General features: G+C 37.4%; 1 protein-coding gene across 2 annotated transcripts in view; it reads right to left on the bottom strand.

The window, feature by feature from the left end:
* BMPR2 (bone morphogenetic protein receptor type 2) overlaps positions 1-8,516 on the bottom strand; it is a 135,228-nt gene extending 126,712 nt beyond the window's left edge. The window contains exons 1-2 of one of the 2 annotated variants that reach the window (XM_074340314.1): positions 7,301-7,437; positions 7,119-7,196 (exon numbers count right to left, since the gene is read on the bottom strand). In XM_074340314.1, the coding sequence (XP_074196415.1) occupies positions 7,119-7,194 (76 nt within the window). In that variant the 5' untranslated portion in view covers positions 7,195-7,196; positions 7,301-7,437. Of the gene's footprint in view, positions 1-7,118 lie in introns of both variants that reach the window. The other variant, XM_019726836.2, reaches the window with a different exon arrangement.
* Between the last annotated feature and the right edge of the window lie 16,316 nt (positions 8,517-24,832).

Below are 24,832 nucleotides of genomic sequence, written 5' to 3'. Positions count from 1 at the left end.
GAAGAAAGATTGTATGATTTCATGTGACATATAGAGGTTTTAGGTAACGCAATTATTGAAATATCTAGAGTTACATGAAATACTTAAGTAGACAAATTCATAGAAACAGAAGATTCGAGTTTACCAGAAGCTGGGAGGATGGGAGAGTGGGGAGTTATGCTTAATGGTTACAGAGTTACTGTTTGGTGTGATGAAAAAGTTTTAGTGATGGTTGTACCACATTATGAATGTAATTAATGTCACTGAATTGTATACCTAAAAATAGTTAAAACGGCAAATTTTGTTATATATGTTTTTATGATAATTTTTAAGTTAATAATGTAATATATCAAAAACCACTGAATTGCACACTTTTAAATAGGTGAATTGTATGGTATGTGAATTATAGCTTAATAAAGCTGTTTACAATTTTTACCAACCTAACGCTAAAATGACATTAGTTAGATCTCACTGATTTAGAATGTAAGATAACTGGGTCAAAGGCTGAGCTGAAACTGACCTTGGTATTATTTATTCTTAAATTAAAATGAAAGATAAGATTGTAGTTTTAATAAACTTCTATCTATGTAAGTTCTACCCTAAGGTCCTTTCCAACTCTAAAATTCTAGGATTCCAATAATTTTAGAAGCACTCTATATTTACAGATTTTCTTATATTTTCATTCAAGCATTTCCTTAAAGAGCCTTTATTTACAACATTTTTGTGGTCCTAATTCAACATAATCAAGATATAAAATGTATTTGCAAAAAATTAATTTATATTTCTTTCAAAGTAGTGCTTTCACAATTTCAGAATACACCCACAGTTTTCCCCAACCTAAGTTAAATTCAAAGTATTATATACTCAGTAATAACAAAATGTATCACTCAAAAAGTTCTATTCACTTACTTACTAGTAACTAAGTATACCACTGGCTTTTCTCAGACCACAAGCCAAAGTGCTATAAGTACTGTAAGCATCCTGCAGGCCTACCGCCTCACTTTACAAATGAAGATACGGAGAACAAAAGACATTATTTGCCCAAAGCAAACAGCTACTGGCACCACTAGCAAGAAATTCAAACCTTTCTAGCTTCTTATTCTGGTTGTCTGTTTGAATCAGAAATCATCTAATTTTAGGGATAATTAAAGCCTGGGAGAGGAGTGGCAATAAGAGAAAATCAATAAGGGGGTGGAGTAGCAATAAGATAAAAGACCATCTAGGGAGACTTAAAACACCACAAAACAAAAATCAGTAAGGGAGAAGAGAGTATGGAGAAGATACAGAATCACCGAAAGGAGAGTTTCAAGGAAGGGGTGACCCAAACTGTCAAATTCAGCAAAAAGTGAGAGCACAAGATTGAAAAGTGACTAGATTTAGCAATCAGGAAGTCACTGCTGACCTAATAATATATACCGCACAGAGGGGACAAGTAAGGAGTTGAGGATAAAGGAAGTCAAGAAGTAGTTAGTGTTCTTCCAAGAAGGCTGGCAGAGAAGAAAGACATAAAAGGAGGGTGGAGATTAGTTGGAAGATGCCACAGAAACATAGTTTCTTTTCCTGTGTTGCAGAATACCTACTGGAATTTCTCATCCTGAAAGATAGGCTGAGAGAAAAAATAATAAGGGTTTGCAACATACATACCCTTGCTTCAAACAGCATGAGATCTAATTCTCTTTCAGAAAGTGATACATAGGCTATGGCATGAGACAGTTGGGGGAGGAGGTGCAGTTCTTATCTTTCTTTGTATCCACCAACATTTAAAAGAGAACTTTGTACAAAGAAAGCACTAATAAATATTTGTTGATTGGACATTTTAGTTCTTCCATATATCTATCCTATTATGCCTCCCTACCCTTCCAGCTGCTCCCATGGGTGCACATTGGAATAGAAACTGGATATGGTCAAACGCTTACTGCATTAAGTGCAATTAAGAGCAAACAATAAATGTAGTTTTCTAATAGTTCTTATAAGGCAATATATTTTAAAATGTTCATGTTATTTATAAGCTTATTTCTAATCTCACAAAGACTATATGTATTGTTATAATCCAGTAGTCTTAGCTGTCACATCCATCTCATAGACAAAAAGAAAAGTTAAAAATAAATCAATTCTATTGCACTCAAAATTCTACCAACGTCTTCGTTGCTTTTGGAAGGGATTCAAAGACTAAACCATTTAACTGGAAAAGGGAAATAATTTGGTAATATAAGAGTCACCTCAACAAAAATTCATGAATTCCAAGATATCACAGCACTCATATTTATTTTTTTCCAGCAGACATCAATCAAATCAGAATATAAATTATACCTGAAACTAATAAAAAAAATTGAAAGAACAAAAATCAGAATACAATTCTTCTTTGGTGGATAGAAATTTAATATAAGTAATTATCCACCTGAAGGGTTCCATGGAATATTAATTTGTAACTAAAACCAAAACAATGTTATCTAGTCTAGTTTAGTTTAGCACTAATTCTATTATCTATATTTCATAAACAATTCTCATTCAAATTTACTAAAAGTAAAACCACTTCTTTCTACTTACAAGTAATTATTCTTTATGGCAGAAGGAAGAGGAAAATAAAATGGCCAAAGTAAAAGTACAAGCTAAATGAACATATGTGTATACGACACTGATTGAGCAAAGCACTTTTCATTAAATAACATACCCTGTTTCCCCTATTACCTTTATGACCAAGAATAGGCAAGAAAAAAATTGTGCAAATTTTAATAAAGAAAAAGGTTTGGGGTAATTACTTAAAGCATAAAATAAGAAATGCTTGGTACCAATGTTGACTGAATAAAAGATCCAGTATAGGTTATAATTAGCACAAAAGGTTTAAAAAAAAATAAAGTAAAACCTCACATTTAGAAGGAATCTTAGATCCAGCAGTTCTCAAACTTTAGGGTACATAAAATTTAACTGGGAGATGTGTGCTTACATGCAGATTCCCAAACTCACCATCCAGATATTCAGATTAAGTGGGTGTGGGGTGGTGCCCAGGAGTCTGCATTTCAAACATAATCTAGTCCAGTCCCATAATATTACAATTGTGAAAACTATGTTAAGTAATCTATTTGCCCAGAATCACATAGAATCCAGGTCTCATTAACTCAAGGCAGTAGTCCTCCTACTATATCACTTAAACTACCTTGTTATAATTGAAGAAACTGGGACGCAGAAAGAATAAATTCCTAATACATCATTTGGGTAAGTGAGCAATCTTAGAATACTTGCTGGCTCCAATTCCTTTTTATGATTCATTCATTTAATATTTCTTAAACATCTATGTGCATAGCAATATGGTTGATTATAAAACAATTTAAGATACAAACCCTGTCCTCTAGAAGCAATTATCAGTTGAGAGGACAAGACAAATACATAAAAATGCTATTCAACAGCAAGGCAATACATGAGTAAGTGCCAAAATAAGGGGTTTGGTGAGTTATAAAATGAACTGATTTAAACTGACTTCACTCTGTACTTTTTATATGTAGTTAGAATATACCCATCAGAAAGCAATATTCAGTTTCTTCTCTTTCACTGTTAATAAAGTTTGCCTTTAATGAAGGAAAGCTGTTGTCCTTGCGTGGCATATCTCTCCCCACCTTTCACACCCACCCCAACACCAGCACCACTACCCCACATGCCAGGATAGCTTTTGTAGAGATGAAAGTTCCTAATAGGTGTATGTAAAACTGAAATCTAGTCAAGTGAATTATTTCAAATGCAGGAAGAATCTGTGGACACTGACCAGGCAGGAGAGGCTGGCACTGATGCCAGCTCAGCCACGCACACATCTGCGCCAGCCCAAGAGGATTATGTGATGCAGGACCCTGAGTTCCTAGAGAGTGTCCTGGAGACCCTTCCAGGTGTGGATCTCAACAATGAGGCCACTCAAAATGCCATGGGCTGCCTGGCCTCCCGGGCCACCAAGGTCGGTGGGGAGGTCAGAAGTGAGTCTCCCCAGAATGTGCCACCCTGACATGCCGATTATTTCTAGCTGAAAACAATTCAAGACCAACAAACTCAAGAAGTTTGTTGCCTCCCTCTTACCTATCTAAACAGATTCAGACAGAAAATTCTGCTTGAGGAATGGAACCTTAGCATACTCACCTTAGCACACAGGAATTGCCTACCTCCCCGGAGTTCCTTGGTCCAAAATGATATATACAGAGGGTGCCAAAAAAAGGTTTTACACATTTTAAGAAAGGAAAAAACTGTATTAAATTGTAATACTCAATATATACCAATAACAAAAGATGAATACAAGTCATGTATATACATTTTGGGGGCACCCCCGGTATACCTTATTTTGCCTCACTGTCTTTGGAATTTGCATGCTTATATGAATTCCCCATGCGCACATATTAAAGTTTGATTTTCTCTTGTTAATCTGCTGTATGTCACTTGAATTATTCCACCAGCCAGAAGATTTGAAGGGGTAAGGGGAAAGTTTCCCTGGCCCTGCAAAGGCAAGAAGGACAAGGAGAAGGACAAGAACTAAGACTGGAGGCGAAGGGGCGCTAAGCCTGCTCAGGGGGTTACACAGGGTGTGGTGGGATACAGGTTTGATACCTTATGTGGAACCATTAGAACCTAAATAAAACTTGGCAACTTTTTTTTTTTTTTTTTTAATCTTTTTTACAGAATCTGACCTTTAAGTAAGTATGGCATTGTACTGTGTCCTTTTATTAAATAATTCATTTATAAACCAAACACAAGCACATATTTTTATAAATTCTTATTTTCTGCATACCAATTGTTCTTAGAATTAAAGAATTCAAGAACTAGATAAAGTGGGAAAGAGAGATTCAAAAGAAATAAAGGATTGAACCATGACCCCAAAGAGGGATGTGGTATCAGTCAGTCTTTCCTTTCAGCAGCAGTACTTGCACCTGTTTGGTTATATCACTGCATCTATGTATCCCAAATCTACACAGGCTCTCTTTAGTCACCTTGCACTTAATGAAACTGCACTAGCCACTCCAATATTGGGCAAAGCAAAGTTTTACACATTTAGAACCATGACATTTGCATAACCAGTGAGGTACAAAGATCTTGTCAAGTGTCTGCTTCTTTGCAAAGGCTGATCTGGTGAAGGCACTATTCTATCCCATGTTCCCAATTAAGAGTGAGAAGTTATTGTTACCATTAATGTTGTCAGTAAGGGTATAGGCTATAATCCTGGCTCCTCAATTTATTGACTGTGTGGTGAGTTAAATTCTAAAAAAAAATAAAAATAAAAAAATAAATTATCTGTACTTCACTTGCCCTCTCTGTAAAAGGAGCATAATTAAACCTGGAGTATAGAACTGTCATCAGGATCAAATGAGAAAATACATACAACTATTGGATAGTTGCTGGCACATAGTAAGCACTCAATACCAGCTATTATTATTATTGTTGTTACAGCTCTGAAATCCAGCATCACAAATTTTTGCATCTGGTGCTACGCATACTAAAGAAAAAAGAGGACTAAACTTTTTAAGCAGTGACTCTTTTAACCCATCCCTTTTAAGGCACAGTATTCTAATGTTTTATTTACCAAATAGAAATTGTTTATTTTAAAATCAGTGTTCTTTCTCTTTTATCTGATCACAAAATAATAAGCCTGTCAACTAAAAGTGAGAATCTACATTCTAAAAAGGGCAAAAATAAAGAACACTGAAAAGTCTATACTCTGTGAGATTTCTGCTCTTAGAATAACTGCGTAAGCTTAAGGTCTTTTACTCTCCTCATATTTTACAGGAACCACATGACTTATGGCTAAAGAATTTAAATAACTAACACAATAAAGTAATTAGTGAAAATGCATTCATTTTTAGCCCAAAAGAAATTTTGATGATTAAGAATATTAAAATGCAAGTTTCCAAATATATTCAATTCAGAAGTTCAAACTGTTTTAACACTACATAGATTTATCGTAAACATAATAGATATTAATCAAAAATATCAAAAACACAAAAGGAAACTTCAAATTTTCTGTCAGTATTTTCCCAGTGCAGACTTTTTAAATGGAAATAAGCAAGCAACTTCTGTGTTTAACACAGCAATGAGAAACTTATTTTATGTGAAAAGTACACACTTACAAAAATAAAAATTGAAAAACTGTCATGGTGTTCTTTACTTATTTTTAAACGTATAATCTATTTGGCCATCCTAAGCCAAATTTAAGAACTGTATGTACAATTCACTCCTGAAAATTTCTAAAAGCATATTATCACAAGACTGCATGAAACACAATTGCAAAAGAAACATAAGGTTTTTACTAAGGTGGCTGAAAACTAAAAAGAAAATCTTCTAAGGAAAGGATGACTACCATTTCTCTTTAAGCTTCAGTAAAACGACAAAGAGCCTTCAGGACTCAGATCTTCTAGAAATCCGATGTGAGGTCAAAGTTGTCTCAATGACAGGACAGCCAATAAATGCCAGATGATTAAATGTAAAGTGATCGAAAATACTTTTAAACACAATAGTAATTCCAAAAACATAAAATACCAGTGTCCATATTGAAAAAATGGAAATATAATTACAAAATAATAATGATAATAATTAACAGTATTATACAATGTATTAAGAATCTCTAAGGATCTCACAGTTCTTGCATCCTCAACATTTTATTCAATTCATTCAGTAACATTTTTGAATAATGAAAGGAATATGGATTCCCAAGGAGTGATCTAAATCTAAAAATAAGGTTCAAGTGTGTGTTCTATAGTTGATGTTCTTTTTACTGTAAGCCAAATACGCTTCTTTACGTTAAGAAAAATCTACACCTCTGTCTCCAAAGATACCATAATAGACACTGTTCAGTGGTGATTAAAATATTATTTTAATCCTTGCATTACCTCACAGCTAAAAATGTCAAGATACCACACCCAATATGTCTTTTTTTCCCCTGTGGGGGGTGTGGAAGGTGGGGAATATGGAAATGAGGATTGGAAACTACACAAAAACATGAAAGGTTATTTCCCTGGCAGGGTCGGGACAGGAACGCAGGTACACGTTCGTGGTTCCCTATACAGTGATCGGGGGACGCATCCAAGGGCGAGCGCAGGCCTGGGCCTCTGCGGGCTCACTCCCTCGCCACCCGCAAGGGAAGTGGCCGGGACCCGCCAGCCGGGACTACTCACCGGCCGCAGTGCTGACCAGCAGAACGGTCCATAGCAGCGAGGGCACCCGCCAGGGCCGCTGCAGCGAGGAAGTCATCCCTGGGCCAGCCAAGAAGCAGGAGAGCAGAGACAAGAAATATGGAAAGTAAACACGGGCGGAGAAACACGGCCGCGAGGCTTGTCTTCTCTCTCGTCTGACTTACCCAGCCCGTATTACAATGCAGTTTGAAAGGACAAATGGCAGATGAGAGGACTTAGCTGCAGAGCTTTCATTCCGCTGCAGAAATTCCCTTCATTTCTCTCCCTCGCGGCTGGAGGGGGTTCATTCGCCTAGGACCGGGTGCCTCGGCCCCTCAAACTAAAGGCATGTCCGTGGGAAGAAGCAGGGAGACAAGAGGAAAGCCCCGCAGTTATTTCCCTCGTAGTTTCACGATATCAAAGAAATATCCAGGTCTGGGAGAAAACATATCCAGGGTGCACAGGGGTGGAGAGCGGGGATTCGAGTAGGGGGCCGAGGATCAGAGCAAGTTCCCGACTACCGGGGAAGGGCGAAGTCGCGCGGGCGGCGGCGGCGAAGGCGCCCGGCAGCCCGAGTCTCATCGCCTGTGGCTCCGGGAGGACAGGATTCCTTTTTAAGTTTCGCTTCGGTGCTTCCTTCACTCCGAATTGGAGAACAACAAATCCTCTTCCTCGACCGAATCGAAAAGGGTGCCTGTCTCCATGGACAAACCCACAGCCTTCACGCTTTCGCGGAACAATCCTGCGAGGGTCCCGCGGGGTCGGGCCGGAGGGTTGAGCAGCGGTGGGGAGCGGGGGAGGGTAGGCAGGCTGGGCCCGGTGCTCCCCAAGACAGCGGGCGGAGGGGAGGTGCCGGGAGGCTGCTCTTTCTAGCCCTCCCGCGTGCGCGTCTCTCTCTCTTTTTTATTGCAGCTGTTCGATCTCGCCAGAGGTAAATTCCACCATGAAAGCCTCGTCTTCTCCCGTCAATGGCTCCTGTGAGCGAATCACAGCCCCCCTGAGGAAGCCACCGCCGCCGCCGCCGCCGCCGCCTCGTTCTCCCGCAGCTCTGGGCTCCGGGCGGAGCTCCGGCGTCGCGGGCCGAGGGCGGGGGGCGGCGGGAGGGTGGATGTAGGTGGCTGGGGAGGGGGTTGGCTAAGAGGCGGCGAGACACTCAGCGCCCCTCCGGGAAGCACTTCCAGTGGCTCCGAGCAGACCAGACACAAAGGGGGGAGTCGCCGCAGCTGCCAGTCTGCGGCGCTCCCGGTCACCGGAGTCGCCCCGCCTCCGCCTCCGCCTCCGCCTCCTACTCAGTCTCCGGCTCTTCCCGGCCCTGTCTGTCTCGGGCCTGTGGTGCAGCGCGGGCGGCTCTGGCCGCGGCGACGGCGGCGGCAGCGGTGTCGGCGCGACGAAGCCCACACTGCGCCTGCGCACTCGCGACCCCGCCCGGCCCTGCCCCTCTCTCCCGGGCTTGCTGGGGCGGACTCCGCGGGCCTTGCGCCGAGTGTCTCACCCGAACCGGCGAGGGCAGGGTGGGGCCGGCAGCTGAGGATGGGCAGAAATGGCCTTTTTTCTCTATACACACATATGTTTCATACGCGCACGGTTGGGAGTTGTGTGTTTGAGCGAGCGGCCACACATTTTCCTGCATTCGGCATACTCTTCCGAGCTGGGTAATTTAGCTCCTGACGGGGCGTCGCGGTCTCCTCCGCGACCGGGAGTAAAGCCGTAAGGGGCCGAACTGCCTCTATTGTTTCTTGGAGCCAGAGCCAGCCTCTCCGTAGCCTAAGAATCCAGACGGACACGCCTTTCCCAGAACCGGAGACCTTGACCTCCTCGGCCTCCCATCACCGACTGAAATAAAAGCCGGAATTGGAAAGACCACCCCTAAATTGATGTTTTTGCTCTTAATCGGCATCTGCTTTCCTCAAGCACCCATTCCTGTAACCCTTCTTAGCTGACAGGAATAGTGAACATTTAAGATGAAAAGCCAGAAAGAAAACTTAAAATTCTATATATTGTCCTGCTGTTTATGTGCATATCTGTCTATGCATCGCAGTTTCCACTTCGAGGGTGGGCCTTTATTCACAAATGTTGGGGACCTTAGGGGATTTTTATAGGACTCGTGAAAGGAAAACTACAGTGAGGAGTTGCTGCTCAGGGTAAAGAGTGGGATGAGTCTTTGCAAACAAGGAAATCAGAAGGTCCTGTTGGAAGCTTTCTTGAATCTGGAAAAGATCGGTTTAGTCGGGTTTTTCGAATTGCAAAAACCCAAGCAATCAGGATAGAGGAAGGGATTCCATTCCCACCTTACCCTGCTCTGCAACCCTTACAGACCCTTGTGGGATCAGGCCGACTTGAGTGGGATTTTGCTTTGGGAGATGGGAGAAGGTGAAGTGCGTGGCGCCACGATCGGGAAGTCTGGGTTTAATTCTTAGCTGTGAAGTGAAAAATTTGCGTGGGAGGGAGATCTTAGAGGTGAAGTCTAGCTTTCCTTTCTCCTGCTAAGCAGAAGGGTTATTCTGAAGGCTGGTTTTGCTGGTCTTTCATTTTGGCTAAGGGCAGTTCCAAAGATACATTCATAGATACACTCCTGAAGTCATGCTCTTTGCTAGTTTATTCAAGTCCCCTTTTATCTTTTTATCTGAAATTGATGTAAATAAATCTCCACATTCCTTAAACTAGTTGTTGTCATACTGAATATCTTCTATAATTACCACGTGTGGTAATACCAGCCCAGGATTCTCAGACTCTAATGGAAATATTTTTATACTGTATACCCTTCAGGCAGAGAGAAATTATTCTATGTAGTAAAACCCCTTTTTTAAAAAAATTAAAAGGAGCATATGCTTTGATTCATTAGCTTTTTTACTATAATTTGTTTTGCCTAAGAGGCCTAAAATAAGAAACTGGTATTGTTTTATCATTTGACTTTCAAGAAATAAGATCTAGTGCTCAGAAAAATAGGATTTTAAGTACGTTAAGGTACACGAAATTTATTAATTGGTAGTATACTGGTTTTCATTCTCAAATTGGGATCAAGTATTTGATTGTTTTTATTTGCATAAAAATTTTCCTAAGAAACAATAAGTACCCTTATACATATTATAAATAAGCGATAAATTGTATAGAAAAGAAGAAAGGGTCCTAGGAAATTCACATGAAAAAAATTTTTGCCACTGACCTGGTAGGAATAATTTGTAGACAACTAGGTAGGCAACCTCTTCCCTCTTCTGTTGCTCCCATAGGACATGGCTATTAACTCATTATGAGAAAGAACATCAGAGAACTAGAATTTGGAATCGGTCCACTAGGACAAGCCAGACAGTAAAAGACAATCTCAGGTGAGAACAAAGAATTGGCAGGGCAGGCAAGGTTTGGTACCTGTACTTGTCAGGATATGCTAGGTTTTAACAAACATTTCAGTGGCTTATTGCAACAAAGGTTTATTTAGTGCACATGTTACATGTTTGATACCAGTGTAGGGCCTATCACAGTGGGGTTCACTGGGGAACAGACCTTGAAACTCTGGGATATGCATGCAGGAGGTTATCGGGTAGTTCTCTCAAGAACATTCTCTGGAGACAGGGTCACAAAATCAGGCAGAGGAAGAAGTTGAAGTGCAACACAGTTGCAGTTGAGGCTTTAACCAATTCTCCAGGGAGCTCTAGGGGATGGCCCTTCAGCATTGACCTAAATTGAGGCAGAGGACCAGGTCTCTGTCCCCTTACATCAACCAGTCATTGCATATGGCCCTCACCTAGGGTAGGGAGGTGGTGACGTTGGGCTAGAGGGCTGTCTTTAGCCAAGAGCAACCACAGAGGGCCCAGCTGAGAGCCACCAACATTTCCAGAATGTGGGAGAGGTTGTGCTTCAGTCCTAAAGCGTGGATCTGGGGAGCTCAGCACAACATCCACCAAATGGATTCTGCTCACTGTAGTCACCGAAGTCCCCACACTGATGGAGGCTTCAAAGAGATACATGCTTTCAAGATTGCCACTGTAGGGATCATGAAATTTAATGACTAGTGCTGCAGTGTCTTGGTATGTCTGAGGAATGTAAAGGAGGCCAGTTTATTGGAGCATAGCAGATTAAATTAAAGAGGTAGGATGTGCCACATCATACAATGCTAGTAGGCCATAAGAAAAGTGTGCATTGTTTGCAAATCTTAATACATGCGAATAGGGAATTCACATTAGCATGAAAATTCCAAAAACTGAGGTAAAATTGGGCATATATATCATTTTGGACAAAAGAGAAAGGAGGGGGCAAAGGTCTGAGATTTCAAAGAAAATAGGCAATTTTCAGGTAGTTGAGGAGGAGTGGAACATACATAGCAGGCAAATTTTTGCTAGGCAACCCAGAAACAATGGGACACAAAGGATGTTTTAGTTAACAGTCCCCTGCTTGGTGCCTTCCTATCTACCATACTTAATTCAAATTAGGCTAAGGTGAACAAGCTAAGATTTCCATCCTGGAGCAGGTCATTCCATCTGAATCTTTTGGGCAAGAAAGGGAGAGGGTCAAACTTGCTTTCTAAGTCTTTTGTTTCTTAATAACCAGCTTAAAATCAATATCTCAAAAGGCAGTTTTAGGGTAGCAAAACTTTGGTCCCCTTCACCACCTAGTCCAGCAGGAGAGAACGTCTTTTTGTCAAAATAAGAATTCCCTTATACCAAGAAAAATTTGGATCCAGAAGTTAATAAAAGAACCAGTAACTCGTAGCTATAGATAATGGTTAATAACCAGCAACATTTTCAGAGATATTTCAGTTCTAATTTAGACTAGTTCTTTGCATCAGTCTCAAAGGTAACAAATCTCAAAATTACCAATTACAATAGGAACTCAGGCACAAGGAATAACATATGGATGAAACGGGCACAAGGTGAGCTGCTGTACTTTCAGAAAGAGACGGAAACCTAAAACTGGAGTGAGTTTTAACTCAAAGGTTAAAATGCTAAGCCTTAGAACTATCATTGCATAATCCTTTTCTAACTATGATCATGGGAAAAGGCAGGACTAGGCTTGTAACTGGGACCCAGGGAAATTGTGACGAGAAAAAGGATGCAGAGTCTGGACAACAGGGCACGGCCCTACAGAAAGTTTGGGTATTTTGACATGTGTGGCAGAGACATGGGTGCTCCACAAACTTATGACCTGCTCCTCAATTTTTCCAGCTCCTTTGTGGAGCTGTAGTAGAAGTAATTTGTGTCATTTCCAACCAAAGCTCGGAAGAGCCAGTATTACACTCCGGCTGTCTTCTTCCCTGTCACAGCAATAAGAAGGCCAAGTACTCCAGGTAGTACAGCTACAGATGGTGCAGCCTCCATTAGCTTGGGACCCTGATAACTGAGCAAAACCCTTCACTGGACATGTAGCTTGAGTGAAAAAATAAACATATTAATATATATATATATAACATATAAACTTTATATTTATATATAAACTTTATATTAAGCTACAGAGATTGAAGGGTCGTTATTGAGTATAATCTAGGCTATGCAGACTAACAAACGTGTTACTTTCAACAGATGATGTACCCCAAAACAGTCAACATCAGTGTAAGGTTATTATTATATCGCCACATTTTTATAAAACTGGGCCATAATTCACAAATGAGAATCATGAAGGAGAATAATAGCGAAGTGTTCTTTTTCAATTGTGGAAACAAATCAAACTACTGGACATCCCATTAAATAATGTAAAGATTTCATGAGAATCAACATAAGGGTCTGGAGCACCTGAGCTTAGTCCTGGTACCAAGGGTACACCAGACACAAGGCAAATGACAAACGCTGACCATTGGAAGAAAATCATCTGCAACTATGTATAGTGCTTAAAAGAGTCAAAGTGGGAAATGGAAGAATTTGGGTATGGAATTTTTGAGTTGTTTCCCAGTTTTAAGATTTGGTTATTTACATAGTAGGAACCACAAGTTAATAGATCAATTCAAGAAGTACCTTTTTTTAACCAAAGCAGAATGGCAAAATTCAGCATCCACATAGTACTTGCTTATGTCATTAAATCATCTAACTCTCTACCATTTGTGATTAAAAGAAACAATTAGGTGTAGCAGAGAAAAAAATACTAAACTAGGAAATCAAATTTTTAGGAACAGCTCTGCTACTGATCATGTGATTTTGAGTAAATCATTTCACTTCTCTGGGCCTCAATTCTTCATCTGTAAAATAAGTTTGGACTAGCTATCCCTGTGTCCTTTTAGCTTTAAAACTCATTTATTTACATCACTGACTTTCCTATATTAAGAAAATTACATATAATGACAGGTTTCATTTTTACCCTAAAGAACACAAGTTGAAAACAAATATTTGAGGAAAAGTCTTTCTATAGAATGTAGTGACTCTTTGTTTAAAATTATTTTGTGAAATAGTTGAAGCTTTTTCTATAATTTTGAGTCCTGAGGTATACAATTTTATAGAAAAGAAATCATTGGTTTCTACATTTTTTTCTTAATGTCATGATTCCCTCTGTTCATAGCCAGAATATGGAAGCAAGATATTTTTCCACTTACATTCTAATATGTGATCAGAATATACAATTTACCCTTTATGATTTACCCAAGTCAATTTACCCAAAAAGAGCTGAATCAGACCTTACAACTTGTTCAGAAATGTTATGACTTATAAAAGTTATTAATCAATCAAGAAGTATTTATTGAGTCCCCTCTGGGTATATAACTTTGTGTAAATGCTATATCAATATTAATTTTTAAAAGCTCTGTGTTTCAGTATGATGAGTGTAATGTAGTTACCTAATGTGTAAGTGATAAAAGCATAAGCATTTTTCTCTAATTACTTCATGCACAATTATGTAATGTCTGAAAATCTTATTTCTGCAGAAAGATTTATAATATCAGAGAGCAGTGACTGAATCATGTGCTCAATAAATGTTCAATAAATAGCCACTGAAGTGAAAAGCCAGGTAATTGAGGACCCAAAACAAGGCAAAAATATTTGATCCTGCAAAGGCTTATTTGCATCTTGACAGAAAAAAATTATAATGAATATTTTTTCTTACTGCATATTCTACAAGTGTTTGAAACCTTTTCAATATTTTTTCTAGTTATTAAGCATGTCAACATTTTTCTCATTTAGATGCTGAGGTTGTTGCATAAACATGAAATGCACAGAAGTTAGAAAACAGGACTGTTTTATGGCCTTGCATTCTAGCTTTTCTGGCTTTTGATAAATATTTATCTGGCCTCTCATAATGACCTCCAAATAACTGCACTAGACTATCTGCTTGCGGAAATTACACAAATAATTTCAAGAGCAGCTGAAACTACTGTAATACCCATCCTCACAACCTTTACTCTGTGTAAGAGAAGTACATATTCATTCTTTTTAGAGGCTTTTGAAATACAGAAATGTCTACATCAAAACTTACTTTTTTCTTTCTTAAGCTAGAATTTTTCTGGTTAAAACTGATCAGAAATTTAGAGCTAAAATGTAATGTTTTTATTTTCTAAACACAAAACTAATCATGCTTAAAAAATTTCAACCTCTCCTACTTGAATGTATTCTTTTTCCTTTCAACTAAAACCAATTTTAAAACCCCGTTTGCAGTAGAAAATCAAATCATACAACAAATTTAGGATAAAATCTTTGTCTAAATTCGGTCTCAAAAATGTTCAAAAAGCAAGATGACAACCCACTCTTTTTTATGGAGAGAAATCTAAGTTCCAGTTATAAAAATAACAATTTAAAAGAAGGCCAATCATATCTGGCTCATCTCAGAGCACATCCCTATTTCATCCAGCATGAAGGTTACAATATCTCTGGCATCTTTAATATTCTTTTGCTTCAGAACCATCATTGCCTTCCATTGACTAACTCATTCTCCAGGGAGAATCGTCTTCCAGTATATAGTTTTCTTATTATTCAATTTTTTCAGTGTATATCTGCTACTACCCAGAAATCAGCTCTATACATTTACTCTTCTTAAAGCACAGAATAAAAAACATTGAACTACCAGATTTCTGGGGTGTTTTTTCTCTTTCAAATATTACAGAATAATCTTTCCATATACCAAAAATAAATGCCTTTAGAAAAAGGCACCAAACAAACTATTCCTAGGATGGTTTCACAGCTAAGGATTACTCATACACATTCTGTTTGCCAAGTTTTTATGTAAGACATCTGTAAGAAATCTTATTTACCATTGTCTCTCCTATATCTCCCTCTAAGGATTTTTTTTTTTCTCTTGGCCACAAAACTTCACTAACAGAAAAATAGGGGTGGAGAGGAAAATCTGGTGGGGTGATTAGGTTAAGTAACAATTTCTAATTAAAAGGCTAATGATCAATATCACTTTTTCAATTGTCCATTACCTCACTTATCTCTAAGGAAAATCCTACAGGATGAAGGGTAACTCCTTAGCTTTATGAACAAAGGTCTTCACAGTGTTTCCAGGCTTTATCCCCCTTTTTTCACCTCCTAGAGTCCAAACACACTGAGCCTCTTGCAGTTTGCTGAACATACCAGACCCTTTCCCAAATTTCACCTTCTTTCTAACTAAAAAAAGGGGAGGGGGAGCACTATAATTTCTTACAGATTATTCCCTTCCTCTTCAATGCCTTTCCCTGCACCGTCTCCAGACAACCTCCTATTCCTTTTTCAAAACCCAGCATAATTGTCACCTCCTTGCATTCTTCAATTCCCAGGTCAACATTACCCGCCTTGCCCTCTGTGTTCCCAAAAAGCTTTGTTCACATTCTAGAGTAGTGTAACATTCCTCTTCCATTTTTATTGGTCCTGGTTTTGATTTGGGAAAGGAAGGGATTATGCGTAATTTTTAATTTTATTTTCTTCTTCATACTTTTCTGTATATTTTGACTTCCTACAATATACTATTTCTTGAATTAGAAAAATATAATTGTTTTTTTCAAATAGTAGTTCAGGACAAAGAAAATAAAAAATAAGTAGTCTTTGGTATCCAGAACAAAAATAATACTCAAATGCAAAAAAATTAAGCAAAGTCTGCATATTATCAAAAAACAAATTACTTCACAGGTGACACTTTATCATTGACACTATGTCCTAATATGTATTAAAATGTTATGGATTTGTTAATATTCTATTTACTACTCTGGTTTATTACGTTGGATTTGTGACTGTCTTTTTTTATTTTTTTCTATTTTATTGTATTATTCATATAAGCCTCCTCAAGCCCTTGGTGGCATAGAATGCTGTAAATGAGCAATTTGGGCACTAGAATTTTAACTGTCCCTGGCAGGTTCCACCAGATCCACATCTATAGCTAGAATGAGAATGCTTCCTTAGAGCAAGACATCATGAAGACAGCAAAACAACTAACCAAGTGGCTAAAACCCACAGTAAAAAAAAGCTACCATATGTCATCAACACAAGCATGTCTATATGCAACAAACCATAAATGATATGCAGAAGATTCTGATATTTATTGTCATCTCTTCTTCACTATAGAACTGGTGAAAACCCTTAGCTACAAATGGCTAAGTTGTGTTTTCTTAAATTTTGTTTTATTTTCTTGTGTAATGCAGTGCTGATTTTCTATGATCTGCTCTGTTCTTGCACAATGCAGATTTGGCTAGGAGGCAAGGTGGCTTCTGAGATCAGTGCCTTTATTATTATTTGTAAAAGCAGTGATGCTTTCTAAACCTGTAATTTCTGAATGATCATTTCAAGAGACTCTACCAATTGTATTGTGTAGGAGGCTTGGCCAGTGCTCTGCCCGCTAACTCTGCTCTATCCCAGGGTCTCTTACTCAGCTGTCTCCATGCCTGAGGTGGTCAGTGTTGTCTGTACTATGTTGACTGATAAGAAATATAATTTATAAAAAAAAATTTTTAAAAAAGAAATGTAATTTATATACTTTGACTTTTTCCAACCTTGTGCAAAAACATGGACTCCCTTGTGGTTCCTTGGTAACATTAGTTAAAACCTTCATATCTATATCCCTGCAAGGGTTTTGCTGTTGAGCCATTTAAATCTCCCACTGTGAGGTCAGCAGTAGCATCTACAGCATTATATTGCAAATTATCTCCTTAGGAAACCAGGAGATAATGAGTTACTTAAGACTGAAAATTTAGCCTCAGGATTTATCATAAGTTTGACACATTAGGTCTTCAATAAATGCAGTGCTTATTTAAATAAGAAAATGAACAAACACAAAGAATACCTTTTAAGGATCAGAATAAATTTTAAAATGAATTTAAGACATAAAATTAATTTCCTAAACTAAAAGTAAAACCCAGTTTAACATTTGGCATCCTGGGGGCGGCCGGTTAGCTCAGTTGGTTATAGCGCGATGCGCTATATATTGAAGTATATTGAGTTAGTGTTTTGGGTTTCTTTGAATACCAAGATTGCCTGCTCGATCCCCATTTGGGCCACTGTGAGCTACACCCTCCACAACTAGATTGAAACAACTACTTGACTTGGAGCTGATGGGTCCTGGAAAACCACACTTAAATAAATAAAAAGTTAAAAAAAAACAAATGGCACCCTGGCTTTCTCGCAGACAGAGCTAGAAAATCTATATCTATTCTTCCATCAAGCTATCTGTCATCTGTACATATATTCTATTTTTTGAAATAGTTTGTAATTCTTCACTTAACAGTTAATATACAATAGTATATTAGTTTCAGGTGTGTAACATAGTGATTAGACATTTATATAACTTATGAAGTGATCATCTCAATAAATCTAGTAACCAGCTGACACCATACATAGTTATTACCATATTGTTGACTATATTCCCTCTGCTATATTTTACATGCCCATGACTATTTTCTAACTACCAATTTGTACTTCTTAATCCCTTCCCCTTTTTCACCCAACCCCCAACTCTCCTCCCATCTGGCAACCATCAAATATTCTCTGTATCTACGAGTTTGTTTCTGTTTTGTCTGTTTATTTAGAAATCATATAGTATTTGTCTTTCTCTGTCTTACTTATTTCATTTAGCATAATACCTTCTAGGTCCATCCATGTTGTTGTAGATGGCAAGATTTCATTTGTATTTATGGCTCAATATATATATACATATACATATATACATATGTGTATATGTATATGTATATATACAAGGTGTGATCAAACAATACGGTGAACGTTTAAATTAAAAAAATATATTGCAGTAAAAGACACATTGCCATTAATCCCCCACAAAATACTCCCCCTTGCTTCAAATACAGTTATCCCATCATTCTTGCCACTTTCTGAAGCACTTCTGGAAGTCCTCTCTTTCGTGAGTGTCTTTAGGTGCACTGTTGTATACATGTATACGTATATATGTTAATATGTAAATGTATATACGTAAATATGTATATGTGTATGTATACCACTTCTTCTTTATCCATTCATCTATTGATGGACACTTAGGTTGCTTCCATATCTTGGCTATCATAAATAATACTTCAATGAACATATGGATGCGGATGTCTTTTTGAGTTAGTGTTTTGGGTTTCTTTGAATAAATACCCAGAAGTGGAATTACTAGGCCCTTCTTTGTTTCTTGTTATAGCCTTTCTTTTAAGTATTGCTACTCCTGCTTTTTTTTTTGTTTCCATTTTCATGAAATAATTTTTTCCATCCCTTTACTTTCAGTCTGTGTATGTCTTTCAATCTGAAGTGAGTCTCTTGTAGGCAGCATATTTAAGGGTTATGTTCATAGCAACACTACTTATAATAACCATAAAGAAGAAACAACTCAAATGGCCATCAACAGATAAATGGGTAAACAAAAGTGGTATATCTATGCTATGGAATATTATTTAGCCATAAAAAGGAGTGAATTACTGATACATGCTACAACATGAATGAAATTTGAAAACTGTGTGAAATACGCCAGTCACAAAAGACTGTAAATTGTATGATTCCATTTATACGAAATGTACAGAATAGGCAACTCTAGAGAGAAAGATTAGTGGTTGCCTAGGGTTGAAGGGAGGGAGGGGTTCTGGGTAAATAGGGAGTGACTGGTACTGGAGAAGGAGTTTCTTTTGGGGATGTTGAAAATGTTCTAAAATTGATTGTGGTGATGGTTGTACAATACTATGAATACACTCAAAACTACTGAATTGTCCATTTTAAATGAGTGAATTGTATTCTATGTGAATCACGTCTTAATAAAGTTGTGAATAAAAATAAGGAACTGAAAGACATTTTGCCAGTAAAAATCAAATTGCTAATCCTCAAACTTTCACTTCGGTTGCAGGATACTTTATATGAATAAAACCATACTTGAGAAATGCAGCATATTCTTAAAGAAAAAAATTCTGAGTCCTTATATTAACCTTAGGAGCAGGACAAAATCAAGATTATGAAATTGGATCCCTCCTTTCCCATGGATTTTCACCTGATAGTATCAGCATATTTGTAAACAATTTAGTTTGTTGAAAACAATGCCTGAAATCTTAAGCTGTTTTAGGATATATGAAAGGAAAAATACCCTTAACCTGTAAACTTCAGTCCATAAAGTGGATACTTGAATTTGTAAGCTTTGCTTAGATTACCAGTGGCCTTTTTACTCCCTTCAAAACTCTTATAAAGCAAGTAGTGTATTAAGCAAGAGACAGAGCTGTGATAAGAAGAGAATTTCTTATAATAACACTGCACCTGCACCTCTGCTGAGATATCATCTGTTTGGTAACAGGCTTCTTTTAAAATTTCCCAAAGAACTGCAAGCCAGTAACACTATCAGTCAATCTCATGCAACAATGACAGCAACCAAGGTGATGAAACTGATAACCAATAGTACGAATCCATTACAGTGCCATAGCTGGTCTCTACATGACAGAGGATTTCAGTAGTAGGATTAGAGAAGGAAAAATTAATGAGGTCAGAATGGAAAACAAATGACAAGAGAACAGTGAGTGAAGTCACTAGCATATACTTAGAAAATCAGCTGAAGTTTGCAAGCATTTTTGCAAGTAACCCCACAGCAGGAATAAGACGGTTCTTGCCTTCTAGAACAGTTCCAGGAGGACGAATTTACATGATTCGTTGTCACCATCAGTTAAGTGACTTAAATTTTACAGATTACAAAGCACTTTCACATCTATATTTGTACTTGAGCCTCCCTCCTGTGAGGGTATTACTTGTCTCATCATCACTATCACAAGAAATGACCTATATTGAGTTCTTGTATCACAGGCAAAAAGCGCTATTTTGATCCAACCACCTTAACCAAATGAATGTTTTGACTGAGTCGCAGGGAAAGATAAAAAGAAAGCGCACCAGAGCAGTAGTTAAAACTGACAGAATTTATGAGGATAAAAACCTGATGACTGAAATGAATCTCCTTGTAATATGTACATGGGAAAAGTTGATCACTTCAGTAAAATAAAAACAAGAATAGAAAAAAATTGGAAATAGTTTCACTATGACTGATATTTGATCAAGAATTAAATTAGTTCAAATTGTTTAAATGGATATGTTCATAAATAAAGGGTTCAACATGGCAGGTTAAAAATATGCACCTGCTTCAAAAACAAAAAAAATATGCACCTGCTTCAAGTGGGGGGCATAAAAAACATGAAGGAGAAAATGGCAGGATCAAATTGGCATTATTGACTTGATTTTTAGAATCCTTCCTGACTTCTTACCATCATAACATGACTATCAGGCTCTCTCTTTATCTGTAAAACAGGAAATATAATGATAGGAACTACCTCGTGTTGTGGTTTAAATGAGATAATGTTTCTAAAGTGCAGCATAGTAGTCACACAAGTGAAGGGTGTTTTAACCTTGCCTTTTCTAAGAATTTATTGTATCTTTTCAGTGCACCAGGCCAGGATCTTTAAAAATAGGTATCCTAGTCACTAAACCACAATATTTCATCTGTAAGTTCATTTCTTATACATGACAAAACACCCAGCGAGATCTCTGATGAAGCTACAATGAAGATTTACCTCTGACTACCTATATATTTTAAAACAAAAATTTTAACTTGGTAAATATTGTCCCAACCAATTACTGGGGAATAGAGTTCATTAAAAATACTCCAGATTGTTTAGAAAGTATAAAAAATAAAAATACCTCTGTTTGTTTTTATTTGATGCATGAATAGTAATTATTTTAGTTTGGCTTATCCACCCCAAAATCGCTTTTTCTCTTTTCAAGAAAAAAAATAGGCCAGTGAAGTACTGCATTCTTAGTTTCACTAACAATAATGAGATATAGAAAACTGGTAAATCATTCAGCCTATCAGTCTTCTCATATGGAAAACAGACATGATAAAAATACTCCCGCTTCAGAGTTGTTGTGAGAACTAATTAATATCTCTAAACTGCTTTGAAATTCCCATATGAAAGACACCTAATTTGATCTTTACCTAGGAGAGATGGGTAAGACATATATGGGAAAGCACTATTCATGCAGAAGCTAAAATTGGCTCTTGCTTGTATAACTTGAAATTCTACTTGGCAAAAATGTAATTTAGCAGAGGAAATGCTGTCGTACAATTTTTAAAGTGCATGTCTCAAAACCATATAATATTCATTCATTTTTTTCATTATCTCTTTCTTCACACAGTAGCTATATGACATTAACCACAGTACACAAAGGGCTCAATTCAGCACTCAAACATATATAGCACAAGGAACTCTTTTGTGTGGTTATTCTTGTTAAAAATCTTTCTTGCTTTTTCTGCAACCAAAAATTGGTTACAGAAGTTGTTCATTGTTTTTTAACAGAAAATTTGAGAAGTATATGACTGGAAAGTGAAAATTCCTGATTGTCCCATGCCCCAGAAAAATCACTGCTAATAATTTGGTATATAGTCTTCCCTTTTTTTCCCTTTAACACACACACACACATACACACACACATGCACGCACACTAATATATGTAATATAACTAATATATATTACATGTGTATATATTAACATGTATATGCACACACATGCATTTTTTGGAGTTTATGCCCTCCAAAAAGTTTGTACTAATCTACATAATTATATATATTTATATATGTAATTATTGTTTACAAATAGGATTATATTATACATACTATATTACAGGGCTGCGAGAGAGGAGAATGACTAGAATGTAAAATTTAAGGAGGTACTTACTCTCAGGGGCCAACCCTGCACTCCTACCACCCTAGCAGTGAGTGCGTCCTTAAGTATTGTTCCCTAGGCGGAGGCCTTGCCTCCCTAATCCCACTCCCTCCTGCAACTTGCTTTTGATTTTTCCCAATTAATTTATCTTGAATATCTTTCCATACAGAACTATCTCTTTTCAGTGGCTCTTTAATCTTCCATTCATTAATAGATCATAACTTATTTATCCAATCACCTTTTTTTTTTAAACATTTTATTGGGGAAGGGGAACAGGACTTTATTGGGGTACAGTGTGTACTTCCAGGACTTTTTTCCAAGTCAAGTTGTTGTCCTTACAATCTTAGTTGTGGAAGGTGCTGTTCAGCTTCAAGTTGTTGTCCTTTCAGTCTTAGTTGTGGAGGGCGCAGCTCAGCTCCAGGTCCAGTAGCCGTTGCTAATTGCAGGGGTGCAGCCAACAGGGCCAGCCCCTCCATTCACCTTTTGAAGGACATTTGTGTCTAATTCCCAGTGAGCATCCTTGTTATATATACCTTGTTATATATGTGCCTACTTGTGTTAAAATTTCTGTGTTGAATTTCTAAAAGAGAACAACTAAGTCAAAGTCTAGTATGCACTTAACTTTTTTTTATAACTAAAGACATTTTGCCCTTGAAAATAATTGTACTAATTTACATGCCATCAAAAGTACCTGTTTCCTCACACTCTGACCAACACTGGGTATTATGAATTTTTAAAAACTTTGGCAGTTGGATAGGTAAAAATAATAAGCTTATTTTAGTTTTAACTTGCATTTCTTTAAATGATGTTGGGCATTTCTTCCTTTTGCTTAACCATTTGTATTACTTCTTTTGAGGATTGTCTCTTCTTCCTCTTTGTCAATTTCCCCACAACACTGTTTTTTCATGAAATTTTATGAGCTCTTTCTATGTTAGGGATTTAAATCTTTTTGGAAATATATTTTAAAAATACTTCCCTCGGATTTTCCCATCCAAGCACTAACCAGGCCAGACCCTGCTTAGCTTCCGAGATCAGGCGAGATCAGGCACATTCAAGGTGGTATGGCCATAGACTTCCTCAGATTTTCTTGAGTCATTTTTTCTTTTGATGTTGCTCAATTATCATTTTTTGTTTTTTTTTTGTTTTTTTTCAGTTCTATTATTTTTAGGCAGTCTAATATGTCAGTCTTTTCTTTTATGGCTTCTGCATTACATTACATGTCTGTCTCTCATTCAAACCAATTTTTGCATCAGCTTTAGTGAGATATAATTTATGTATCATAAAATTCACCCATTTAAAGTATACAGTTCAGTGGTTTTTTAGTATAATCCAGAGTTGTAACCATCACCACTATCTAATTTTAGGACATTTCACTACTGCAAAAAGAAACCCATACCAATTAGCAGTCACTCCTCATTGCCCCCTCCATCCAGCCTCTTGACAACCACTAACCTATTCTGGACATTTCAAATAAATGGAATGGTAACATGTGGCCTTTTGTGTTTGACTTTCACTTAACAAAATATTTTCAAGTTTCATTCATGTTGTGGCATGTGTTAGCATTTCATTCCTTTATGTGGCTGAATAATATTATTTACACATATATCAACTGATGGACATTTGGGTTGTTTCCACTTTTTGGTTATTATGAATAATGCTGTTATAAACATTTGTGTATATATTTTTCTTTGAACACCTATTTTCAATTATTTTGGGTATGTACCTAGAGTTGGAATTGCTGGGTCATCTGGTAACTCTATGTTTGATATTTTGAGGAACTTCCTGTTTTCCTAAGCAGCTGTATCTATTTACAATCCCACCAGTAATATATGAAGCTTCCAATTTCTTCACATCCTTGTCTACACTTGTTATTTTAGCCATTCTAGTAGGTACAAATTGGTATCTCACAATAGTTTTGATTTACATTTTCTAATGGCTAATAATGTCAAGTATCTTTTCACGTGCTTATTGGCCGTTTATGTATTTTCTTTGGAGAAAAGTCTATTCAGATGCTTTGCTCATTAGTTAATTGGCAACAAAGTTTCATCACCCCAAAATATGCCTTTTGGGATATTGATTTTAAGCTGGTTATTAAGAAACAAAAGATTCAGAAAAAACTTTGACCCTCCCCCCTTACCTGCCTAAAGGGATTTGGGTAGAAAAACCTGCTTACGGGAGGGGAAATACCACCTTAGCATCATAATATAAACTAAGTGTGGCAGATGGGGAGAAATCTAGGAAAGCTTGATTAGACTCTCCTCTGTGTCCTCTCTTTCTGGATGGCTCAGGAAGAATTTGTTTAGTATGTTTGGTCTTTCTCATCTACCTGTGTATTGCCGACTTTCCCTTTGAAATCTGGAACCCCTGCCCCCTTCTCCTTTGTACAAAATGACAAAAACCTCAACTGCCCAATGCATCTTCAAGTCTCATTTCTTATGTCACCCTCAAATGTACATCCATAATAAATTTTGGACATTTTCTCCAGTTAATCTGTCTCTGTCTGTTTGATTAATAGTCCAACCAGAAGAACTTAGAAGGTGGGAGGAAAATTATTTTTTTGCATTCCCACAGTTGTTGTTATATTGTTGTTGGGTTGAGTACTTTATATATATTACATTCTGGATACTAGAACCTAATCAGATATATGACTTGCAAATATTTTTCCCATTATGTG

The sequence above is a fragment of the Rhinolophus sinicus genome, linkage group LG01, assembly GCF_036562045.2.
Source record: "Rhinolophus sinicus isolate RSC01 linkage group LG01, ASM3656204v1, whole genome shotgun sequence".
Lineage (NCBI taxonomy): Eukaryota > Metazoa > Chordata > Mammalia > Chiroptera > Rhinolophidae > Rhinolophus > Rhinolophus sinicus.
The sequence above is the reverse complement of the archived record's forward strand: the minus strand, read 5'-3'. Positions and strand labels throughout refer to the sequence as shown.